The following is a 12,769-nucleotide window of genomic DNA, read 5'->3' as shown; positions in this document are numbered from 1 at the left end:
AAGACCATGAGAACGTCCCACGGTTAGCCTGACGGCGAAGGGACTCTAACCCATGATCCGTCTACCACTGGGGATATTTCTTGTCACTACTGTGGTCGGTGCAAGCCGGATGTGGAATTCGTATCGACCATCTATCACCGGGATTCGAACCCGGTTCATCTCATTGGAAGGCGAACTCTCTATCCCCTAAGCCACTACGGCTCAACTTTTTATTATTAACAAAAGAAACGTCTACTAAATATTAGAAAAAAATGTAACAGAAATTACTCACCTGCAAATATAATACAAGTTTACAAGTAACGCTGCCAAAGAACCAGGTTTCTGTTACATCCCAAAGAACAGTCGGTGGGAGGCAGACTAGTATCACCATAAAATCCGCTAAAGCTAAATTTACAATAAAGTAGTTGGTTACTGTCCTCATGGTATGGTTCTTGTAAACAGATACGCATACCAGGGTGTTACCAACTAGTCCCACAATGAACACAATTACGTGCAATGCTATGAGAACCCATTCAGCTGGCGTTGGATAGATGTAATCTTCTATCATTGCCATGTATTCATCGTCTGAGACACAGTACTCGTTGGTGCAGGCCACCGAATCATTTTCCCGGAAGGAGACATTCGAATTTTCTGGAGATTCATAGGTCATGTCCAGAATCTCATACGTAGGAGAGGATGCTTGATTGAGATCGTGCATGACGTATCCTGAAAAAGTTTTGACGAAATTAATTATATATTAATTATATAGTTGGAAATTAATTATATATAATAATTATATAGTTGGAAATTAATTATATATTAATTATATAGTTGGAAATTGAGTATATATTAATTATATAATTGGAATGATAGTAATTTTAGAAAAATTACTTTAAGAATATTGAATAAAATACTTATTAAATTTATATTGATACGCTTTCGTAACCTATTTTTATTTCACACAAAAAGATTTTTATTTAATTTAAATAAGCAATGGATTAAGATATTATATATTAAACAAATTTGGGGCTACATATTCTTCTCCGTGAACTTGTAACCACTCATTTAACCTTGAAGACATGAACGCTTATGGTAAAGTATTAGTTTAAATATACCTACGTGAAACGCTATTCCATTAAGCTGTAACGCATAGAGAGAGAAAAAAATTTCTGGTTAATTGTCATTACTCTATTTTACGGTTATGGCTTTTCTGGTAAAAGAAAAATTATAATTCATCAAATAAAACCAAAATATATGGTATTTAAACCATTTATTTGGTACTTTTTTCAGCTCATATGGTCGGTTTGCCGTGAGATTTGTCTTTCAATATTCTGATTCGTATTACCACACATTTAGTAAGAAAAGACAAAACTGAGAAGAATATTTAACCAAATAAATGGTTTTTGTGCCATGTTCTAGTAAAGTGATAAAATCCCCAAATTTTATCACATATTATAAAACCATATTTTATTGTTTATTTCATAAAAATCAATACCAAAGCGCTTTGGTGAAAAATACCTCAGTAACTTTTTGGTGTTCCCATAAAATCAGAAAAAAGGTTACATTTTAGTGTATTCTGGTAATTTGGACCATATTGTTTTCTCAGTAAATAAGCGAGTGACAACGATCTTATATAATTAATAGATTTGGAGCTACGTATTTATTTCCTTAACTTTGTAACTATACTCATTTAACTTTGTAGACAAGAATGCTAATCTCACTGCATTAGTTTAAATACACCTACGTAGAATGCTATACCAGTCTAGGATTTGAATTTAATCACAGAAAACTTATAATTTAATGCAAAATAAGCAGGGATTTCACGGATTTCATGTTTAAAAAAAATTCTAAGCAAAATGAAAAGCAAACACTAAATGAGACATAGCCCATTGTAATTAATTTATTCAAAAACCAGTTTTAAACTTTAAATAAATTTCTGCATGAGATGAACACGAAGAATGAACATAAAGGAGCATGAAAATCACTTAGATGTTTCAGTAATTGTAGACCACCTTGCAGCATTTGGTGTTACAAATAATATTTCAAAGGCAGTATCTTCGCTATTTTAATTAACAGTATTTAAATTCAAATTCTTTACGTTTGCGTTTTGAAGTAATATTTTTTTTCTTTCAAAATTTGAAGTGCATGTTTTAAATACACACCTATGATATCTAAAACATAACATAATTAGATATTTAATTAATTGCATTATAAAATACTTGGCTGCAACATAAACCTTTGGCAATTACATTTCTGAGGCATACAAGATATTAAATTAGAAACTATCTTAAATGTCGTTTAGATAATGCAATGACGCCAAATTTAATTAACATTCCATTAAATTTATTCGCCTTAATGTAGATTAACTCATTATTTTTCTTCTTTATAATATTTATAGAATTACGCAATACTTAAATATTTCTTCTTATTTAATTTTTTCTGGCAATACCAAGAAAATTCTATTAAATTACTTCCGCGAAATAAACTAACATTAAATTCACTTCCCCTTTAAATATACGAATGTCTGCAAACTAATAAATCTAAATATGGTCACTCACGCTAAGAAAATGCATTCCTGTTCATTGAAAAGTAAAATTTCTTCTATAATTTCCTGTTCTAAAAGGTCGTTCATGTCTAAGCAGAGAATTATGCCAGAGTCTTGGATCTTAACATGTATTTGTGCTCTAATCTGCCTAAGTAGTTCGACAAAAATAACGTAGGAGATGTAATCCGAAGTATTACGTCCTTTTTTTTTCTTTCTCTTTTCTTTACCAAAACTCAAATAATTTTCTTTTGCGTATTCTCAAGTAAGATTAATCTTCTATCTTTATTAAAAAAATTATTAGTTTATTATTGTTTTTGAGTTTTAGTGATTTGGAAGAAAATTATGAGAAAAGTTAAAATGCGAAAATGCAAATTTTTTTTTTGTTATCAGTTGGGCATTTTATGTGTATAAATGTTTAATTAAAGAAAAGTATATATTACATGGGGAAAAATTCCGATAAAATTACCATGCTGTTTGATTATTTCACTAACCAGAATTATGTGTATAAAAAACCAACAATTCTGGTTCATAAGAAAATATGCGGTTTTTAAGCCATTCAATTTATATTTTTTCTGTTTATATGGTAATGGTTTACTGGAAATTTCGGTTTTTAAAATTATAGATTTTATTTCCAAATATTTAGTAAAAAAAGAAAGAACTTAAAAGTAAATTTAACCAATCTCTTTCACTTCACAATTACCAAATTTCATCAAATGTTATAAAACCATATTTTACTGTTAATTTTCCAAAATCATTAAAGCCCATCGATAAAAATTTGCTGAGCTTTTTGGTGCTTTCATGGACCCAGAAGCATTATAAATGTAGCCATATTCTGGCATTTCTTACCATACTTTTTCCTCAATGTAGACAAGCGATTGTCAAACTTTTGAGTGTCTCTCGGAGAATACCAGAAAATATTTAGTTCTAGGGACCAGCTCCTCAGTTATCAACAAGATATCCATGGTGTCAAGTTCTCAAATAACAAAACTCAATAAAATTTTTATACAACATGAGGACCATAGATGCCAAAGAATAATCAAGTGAGAATAATGACTAATTGATTTTCAGTTATCAACAAGATATTCATGGTGTCAAGTTCTCAAATGACAAACCTCAATAAAATTTTTATATAATATGAGGACCATAGATGCGAAAGAATAATCTAATGAGCATAATGATTAATTGATTTTCAGTTATCAGCAAGACATTCATGGTGTCAAGTTCTCAAATGACAAGACTCAGTAAAATTCTTAAATAATATGAGGACCATAGCTGCAAAAGAATAATCAAATGAGAATAATGATTAATTGAATTGATTTTACTTAATAATTGCAATAAAAGTTATAATTATTCAATTAGTGTAACATCACATCAGCGGGATGGCGAGAAATTCGCCTGACACTATTAAAGTAACAATCAAAACTAACAATATCTTCGCTGATGCAAACAATTTTTACACCCATTCCCTACTAGTGGTCCACGTGGTATTAGTAGTCTTGGTAACTGCTGTAGTTGTTGACGTATGCCTGTTTAGGCAAAGGGGGTGCGATTGTTCTTGTTTTCCAGTGGCGCCATCTATAGCCAAGAATTCGACTTCTGCCACACCATACGTCTCACCCGTTTATAGGGAGAACCCATTCATACATCCATTCATTCATCCACAGATCGTAATTTTGACCTGAATCAGAGAACGAGCGATCTCCAATCCAGTACCCCCAGAGGTATTGATTCGTTATGGGAACATGGAGGACTTTTGCGACTCGAGAGATTTAACGTGCATCAGTCACTTTACTACGTGGGGAGTCTTCGGCCGGTGGGGTTCGAACCCACGAACTCTTGGACATGGGCCCAACGCCCTACCGACCAGGCTATCCCGGGCTTTGATAACCGCTCTACTAGACTAATGAGAGAAAAAAACTGGTAGGTGGAAGACTATTGCAAAGAGTAATTTCAAGAAAAGAAAATTTTAAGATTGCTGCGTTCTAATGATAAAATACTGAAAATTTATATCTTCGTATTTTTTCTAAAATTTATGCATTTGCTTCAAATTTTAAACAAATTACCTCGATTTTGTTATAAGAAAATTTGCAACTGATTTTCTAACGAGATTGTGCTATAGCATGTTAATTGTTCACTGTGTATAAAACAAGGAAGTAAAGAAACACTAAAATAAGAAGCTTTAAGTTAGATAACAGATAATAATAAATAGACTAGCATTAAAGTTGAAATAAAATGTGAGACGAATCGGAAAAGTAGAGAAAAAAAAAGATTACAAAAAGATAAGAGTAAAGTGAGAAAAGTAAAGTTATTTACTTGAATAGAAGTAATATCTTAAATCTTCCCTGAAAGCAAAAGAAAATCATTTTAAATCTCGATTAGAAAAGAAAAACTCAGTTTTTGGTAATGCATTTGAAAGAAGTTTATAAATGACAAAGCCGTTTACATTGCGTTTACGAGGAAAGCTATACCACGCATAAAATGTTATCATATTTAAAATGTCGTAGATAATTTTTTTAAATCTGGACATAGTTCGAAACGCGTGTTTACTGAAATGGACAAAGCTCAAAATGCGTATTCACGAAAATGAAAAAAACTCGAAATAAGTGCTTACGGAAATCAAATGCGTGGTTTCAAAAATGAACGCAATTCTTAATTCATTTTAATAAAAACGGACATAGCTCAAAATGCGTGTTCGCGAAAACGGATAAAGCAAAAAATGCGCCTTTTCAGTTTTGACAACTAAACAGAATACTAGTTTCAACAGCGTTTATCAACTGAACGAAGAATTGCATGTTTACTTTTCCTTTACTTATTTAAACACTAATCGTAATCATTACTGGGCAAAGTTCCAAACTTCGGAGTCGGGGTGACTAAGTATATTACAGATGTATTTTTTCGGGTGATGTCTTCATATTCGGAATTCTAAACAATAAAGCGAATTTTAAATCTTTAAATTCCTTAATCTTAGTTTACAACCCCACTATTATAAATTTATAGCACCTGCAGCAACCTTGCAAAAGGGAATGTAGTCTTTTAATAAGACACATTTAGTAAAATATATATACCAATGATTTCGCACATTACGAAATTACTTGGATTCATTACCTTATAATTTTTTTTAAAAAAATGTTCAAAAAAGATGCACATATGCATTTTCAGCGCCGTCCGTTTTTATAAACACGCATTTTGAGCTTTCTAAGTTTTCCTAAACGCGCATTTTTCGCACCGTCTATTTTCCTAAGCAAGCGTTTAGAGATATGTCCAGATTTAAAAGCTCACCAACATTTTTGTTTCATTAAAACAAAACAGTCTTACGAAACGACACTTAGGAAAAACTAGATGTGAGGATGTACCTTTATGGTAAAAAATATAAATAAGTGTAAAAAAAGTAATGAAAAGTTACATAAAAGTAAGAACTGCAAGGAAAGAAACAGAAAAAATTATTAAATAACAGAAAATTAGAGAAATAACACTAGAATTAGAGAAATAACACTAAAATTAGAGACATAACACTAAAATAAAAAAAAAATCTTAAGTCAAACTAGACTTTGAAAAGTAAAATAACGTTAAAGTAAGGAAAAAAACAAAATAATTGAAACTAAGAAAAAAGTTAAAAACAAAGTAGGATAACGTTCTTGAGAGCAATCCACAAAAATTTAATCGACAGTAAAACACGAAAAGCTAAGTAACAGTAAAATAAGAACCATTTAGCGAGAAAAGTTAGCAAACATTGTTTTATTTATTTACTTGCCGCCTAAGGCGGCCAGCTGTCCGCCACGCTAAAGGTTTCCACAAATAAAGTTTTTTAAAACATAGCAGGAAATCTGAAGATTAGTGGACAATTAAAGTGTTTCTGTCCTGCAATTTTGTCTTCATATCCAGTTCTGCTGCAGATGTGTTATAGCTCTTGAGGATGTTTGAAGATGTAACTTTGCTATGGTAACCTAACCTATAATATAACTATCAGGTGGAGACTTGTTTTTTTTTCTTAAAAAAAGGCCTCAGAAATTGTAAAAGCATACAAAAGTTGCTTTAAATACATGAAAAGAACACGAAAACGAATAAATTTTTTATGGTATCAATTTCTATTTCTATATAATTTTTTATGGTATCAAATTCTATTTCTATATCTGTTACGTCAAGCACTCAGGTATTATAATTTGATCTAGTTGTGCTTGTATAATTTTGATCTAGTTGCGCTTTCTACGTCATTTTGTTAACATCGTTTGGTTTGTTATTTAACATCGTTTGGTTTGTTATTTCTAAGTTAACTTTCAAAAAATTGGCTGGCATCAGCATTTTTATTCTTTAAGTTGTTTATTTTTTCTTTTGGAATTCGTTCCTTTTTAGCGAAATGTTTTTCAACCTAATCGAATTCTTTGCCGACTGTTCTCTGTATATATAAAGAAAATAAAGTAAATATTTTTAAAGTGTTGTGAAAAGAATTTTTAGTTGTACAAAGTACTACAATATCGCTACAAAAATTATCGTCTTCGCTTAAAAAAAAAAAAATAGAGCGTGGAAAGAAGAAGAAAAACTTATTATAACAATTATGAACAGCGACAAATATATCAAAGCGAAGCGTTCTATTTACGTATCGAATATGTTGCCACATTTTTAATACAAAAGTTAAACTTTTCTCCACTTTGATAAATGTAAACTAATGCGAACCTTACAATTAAATTATTAATTCCTTCGTATATTATTGGTTTAAGTTGTCGAAAATTAATATTTCAATTGTAAGGTTCGCATTAGCATACATTTATAAGAGTGGGGAAAAGTATATGCATTTTTTAATAGTTTTTTGAATATGGCTCTTTGAAGACGAAAAAGCATAGATTTTCTTACAAAATGACTGATAACTAAAAAACTAATCCAAATTTTTGAAAAAGAAAAAAAATACTTCTTCATTATGTCAAAACACAATTATGTGCCGAGTTTCGTGCCTGGGCGAGGTTTCTGGGGCGATATATTGTGATTACAGACAGACAAACAGACACACACACAGCCGCGTTTATTATTAATGTATAGATTCAAATATAAACCAGTCATAAATAAAGAATAGGAAAGGAATGGTTACAAAAGGTGAGTAAAGTTGTATTTGTCATCTCGAATTGAAACAATATCTAAACTAATTCATAATTACAGCCAAGGGAAGCTGAGATTCGAATTTTAATTAGAAAATATACATTCAATATGCATCTGTTTCTAACCACGTAATTTTGGCTAATGCATTTAGAAGTAGTATATAAATGGCAAAACCGCCGCTTATTTTGCTCTTACGATGAAAGATATACCAGGCATAAAATTTTATCGTATTTAATATGTATTCCTTTGTGTGCACAAATATGTCGCGCGAAGTTACCTGAACCGCTGAACCGTATGTTGGGCTTTCCAGCAGAGTTACAACGATTTTCAAGATAGGTTGGACAAGATTATTGTTTCATTAAAACAAGTCCGCCTTAAGCTTTACTTGATAAATGCATGGATGTGTCTGTGACAGAAGAGAAGTTGGAAAACTACGACCTCTGGGGAAAACTGGGTGTAAAGATGGACAGATAGGGTAATTATTAGGGAATTTCTGCCACAAAACTTCCTGTCCCAGCTGTCGTGCTCAAACCATTAATTTCGGAGAATATTATGCAATAAATGAGAAACAGAGTTTATTTCAGGATCATAATAGTTATGGGACTTTTAAAGCGTTAATTTAGGTATTATAAACATCCGTACATTTGGAGGGGACTCGAAAATGATTTCGTAGGGAATTTGGGAAATTTTAATGCTATGCGTTTAGTTAGTTACATTAAAAAATAAATGATTTTTTATAAAAAAATATGGATGAAATATTCTTTTTTACTTTTTTTTATTTTCTTGGAAATGTAATTTCAATAGTCATATGATATATAATGTGGACCCAAAAAGCGCTTGTACAGTACTTAAAAAACACGGACCATCCTTAATAACTTTTGATCTAATGACCGGATCATAACGTTCCAGGACTCAATCTTAATAGCACGAGGGGGTAACCTTAAAAATACTAAATAATAAGTGTAAAAGATATTTTAAGCTACGAAATCAGACACGTAAACATACCTTTTTCCGACGTATTCGGATATTTGACTCGCAAAATATGCCGTAATTTGGTTGAAAATGAAATGAAGTTCAAAATGAAGATAAAACAAAGAAAAATTATAGACATATGAAAAAAAGGGGGGGGGCGAATAATAAGTAAAAAAATAACAAACAACAGTTTAAAAAAAAGGATGAAATTTTATTTAAAAAAAACTGGAAAAAAAAGATATAATCTTTTCATCAGCCCACGCGATTATATCCGCAAAAAAGAGTGCTTTCTGATATTGTATCAATATAGCCAGAGCGAAATATATTAATACAATAGTGTGAGGAGCACTCAAAAAATTTTTTTACTAAAATTACAACAAATAAAATAGAACACGGATATAATCGTGTGGGCTGATGAAGAGATTATATCTTTTTTTGTTTCCAGTTTTTTTAAATAAAATTTCATCCTTTTTTCTTTTTTTTTTAAACTGTTGTTTGTTATTTCCTTACTTATTATCCCCCCCCTTTTTTTCATACGTCTATAATTTTTCTTTGTTTTATCTTCCTCTTGAACTTATCTAATGAGTTCTGTTTACTTGCCGCTTATGCGCAATAAATAAAACTTATTGTTTTTCTTAACTTTCTTCGTGTTTTCTTGTGTTTATTTACTATATATATATATATATATATCAATACNATCTATATATATATAACTCTAACTTTATTTTTACTCTATCAAGACGATATCAAATAAAATCTTTCCCTTCAAAACTTTCCTAAACTCTTCTACAAAATTCTTATTTCCCTCATATTTCTGTCATATTAAACGGAAGACTATTTTTTCAAATTTTCCCATGAGCGTTCAAAACTTTGAGGGATTTTGAAGTATATATTTTTCATTTTTATTTCAGGATTCAAAGCGAATAAAGTTTCTCAAGCATATCTAAAGTAAATGTATGACTTATTTCTTACGATAATTTACTTTATTAAAAATATACATGGTTCCTGCATGTGATTTACGAATTTAATGAGACCCGAAGGATTCGAAGTTATTATTTTTTTGGGGGGTTAGAAATTACCATTTGGAATTTAATTCTGTACTTAATTTTCGTACAAAAGCAATGCTAAGAATAAGATACTCAAAATGCAAGAGACTTTCTTCGTTTATGACAAACGTTCGCTGTATAACGATCTGAGCTAACATATCGTCAAATGGACGACATTAATATCTACATTTTCTTCTTGGTTTATTTAATTTTAAAATGAAAAGAAAGCTTAAAATAGCAAACTCTATTTTCTAAAGGAAATAATTTCATAGTTGAAATGAAAAATTGCATTAGTATTTAAAATGTTTTGCCAATTTCTGGGTACTCATTTTCTTATTTTGATTATTGATTATTTTAAGATTAAATTAACTAAAGAAAATAATTATTTTACGGTTGAATGAATGAATGATTTTGCCGTAAAATCCATTTTTACCAGAAGATGCTGTGGAGCAAATATCTAATATTCTGTAATGTTTGCAATAATAATTACTGTAAGTTTTTATTTTATAGTAATAATATATTTTATATATTATGTTTTATTATTTATTATGTTTTATTAAATATTTCATATATGTTTATTTTATATTATATGTTCTTATTTTATATTTTATATTTTTTTATGCTTTATACAATATATTTTATAGTAGAGGAGAAGGTGTAAAAATGGGCACAGGTGTAAATNATAATATTGCTATAAAATTACAGTATGATATTTTACGGTAAAAATAGATTTTACGAATGATGCACCCAAAGTACTACTACTTTATACTGTAATTTGATACGGAAATTTTTACAGTGTATGTCTGTAGAAGCTCTAAAAAGCAATTTTAAAAGTCCCTGCAACACGTTAATACGTTGTAAGAAACTAAGAGGTTTTTATATGAGGCATTTCAAAAAAGAATTAAAAACAAAATTCTGAAATTATTTAACTATTATAATCACTGAACCCCCAAATGACTACAACATCACCTCAACATGTTACATAATGACTTGTTATATAATGACTACAACATGTTATATAATGTCTTGTGACTTATTTCCAGTTATTTCTTTGCTATTTCAGTTCTGTAAAGGTGATAAATTTAAACAATTATCAGTAAAAAATATCTTTGAGATTTTTAGAATTTTTTAATTTTCATTATATCATAAATAAAATATCAGTTGAATTCTCCATTAGTTATCCTCTTATTGTCAGTCATTTTGTTATTTCCGTTATGTAAATTAATTGATTCCTAATAAAAAAATAAAAAGAATTTCGATTGTAAAATAATCCTCCACATTACTAAAATAACAAGTTAATTAGATTAAACTTGTAATCTAATTTGTTATTCATATAGCACTTCATCCCCGTTAATTTAATAAACCTTTAAAATTTCAATACCACGTAAAATTAAAAAATAAATCTCCAACGTTCTAATTTTACGTAAATATATTAAATCTCGAAATGTCAAATTCCAGCAACTAATGAATACCTTTGAGATAATAAGAATTTCTAAATTTCATTTTCTTGAACATTTAATAACAGTTATCCTGCAAATCCATAGATATATTTTTAACAAATATTAAAATTTGTTCCCCAAAAAAATCTAAAATATACAAAATTCAATACCGATGTCAATTGATAATATATACTTCATAATAACACATACTCTCTCTGGTAATCTAATTTAATAAATACTCTCCAGCCAAAATTTGCTTTTAGATTTTTAGTCAAACATTTCTGAAATCTTTCATGCTGTTTTTCTCTTTGCTTTATTTTGATTGACACCAATAATAATTCGGAAAAAAATGTTCAAGAAACTTTCAAGGAATACAAAATAGTTTTGAATAATTAATCAATTCCTTTCATTTATAAAGTCGTGTCATTGTATTCATTTATAAAGTCATAACAGATAGTTGAGCTGAAAAGAATAAAAGAAAAGAAAAACAGTATTATCTAGAACTTTCGCTTTCTATTAAGACATATTCTATGCAATTGTTCCTAATAACTTGTAACTAGTCGATTATTCTTCACAATGTTAGATAACAATGTTAGGAACAAGATAAATTGTACCATTTTCTTCCTTTCAAATCCTCGGAAATAGAAATATTAGTTTTATAACACAATTAGAGATAGAAATATTTATGCTAAAAATGTGGCTGAAGTAAGGATTTCTTTGAAAGAATTCAATGTCGTATATCATAGAATATAATCAAACACTTGGATACAAAAAAGAAAAAATATTGGAATTAGCATAGGCTGACAAGTGGGTTTTTTGAAAGATCCAAAATGTTGACCTAAAATATTGGATTGTGTTTAAATGACGATTTTTCGTGGAATTATATTGTTTGTATTATGTGCAATGTCTTGTATTATTTGGTTAAGTATGAAATACTAAAACTAATTAAACTAGACATTGTGTTCTTTGACAAATGTTCAGAAGGCCAAGTATGATAGCATGGTTTGGAGAATAAAAATAACAAAAATAAAGAGAAACTAACATATTGTTTTTTTATTCTCTTTCTTTTATTTAAGAGATAATCTTGTTTTCACAATCAAGAAAAATAAAGTTTTCTTTATTCAATGAAACAGTTTTTTTACGAAACATAAATTTTAGTTTAATTAGTTTATTTTGCAAATATTGGATATATTCGATTTACAAAATATATAAAGTTCGTGATTATCTTTAAATAGTTTCAGTAGAAGGAATACCGGGCAAGAATACAAGAATAAACCAGGGAAATAGAACTTTACTTTAACCGGTCAAAGCCCACCGTCATAATTATACAGCTCACTTTTTCAAAAACATTTTTGATACTATTAAAATAGATCAAGTTTTGTTATTTTTCCTGAAGAATTAATTTTCAATTACTTTAATATAAATTTCTTCCTCCATAATTTAACAATAACTTACGTTTTAGTGGTAAAAACCAAAACCACAGTAATCCCGTAGTTTCTGAAACGAAATGTTGACTAATTTTAGAAAGAAGCCTGTTAGTTTAATGTTATGTATTATACCAATTTTCTAATATAACCACTTTCTGTATGACTGTATTATAAAAAGTCGATATAAAACGGGTTAAAAAACATCAGTTAATTAAACACACACACACACACACATATATACACACACATAATCTGTGCATATGTGTGTATTTC

General features: G+C 29.3%; 1 protein-coding gene across 1 annotated transcript in view; it reads right to left on the bottom strand.

Annotated features, from left to right (window-relative positions):
* Window positions 1–12,769, bottom strand: part of LOC107453545 (orexin receptor type 2-like) — a 94,387-nt gene that overhangs the window by 22,279 nt on the left and 59,339 nt on the right. The window contains exon 2 of the mRNA XM_043048897.2: window positions 272–705. Coding sequence (XP_042904831.1) covers window positions 272–697 — 426 coding nt within the window. The 5' untranslated portion in view covers window positions 698–705. The remainder of the gene's footprint in view (window positions 1–271; window positions 706–12,769) is intronic.

This window comes from Parasteatoda tepidariorum, chromosome 4 (genome assembly GCF_043381705.1).
Source record: "Parasteatoda tepidariorum isolate YZ-2023 chromosome 4, CAS_Ptep_4.0, whole genome shotgun sequence".
In the NCBI taxonomy this organism is placed as follows: Eukaryota; Metazoa; Arthropoda; class Arachnida; order Araneae; family Theridiidae; genus Parasteatoda; species Parasteatoda tepidariorum.
This window is presented reverse-complemented; position numbering and strand designations above follow the sequence as displayed.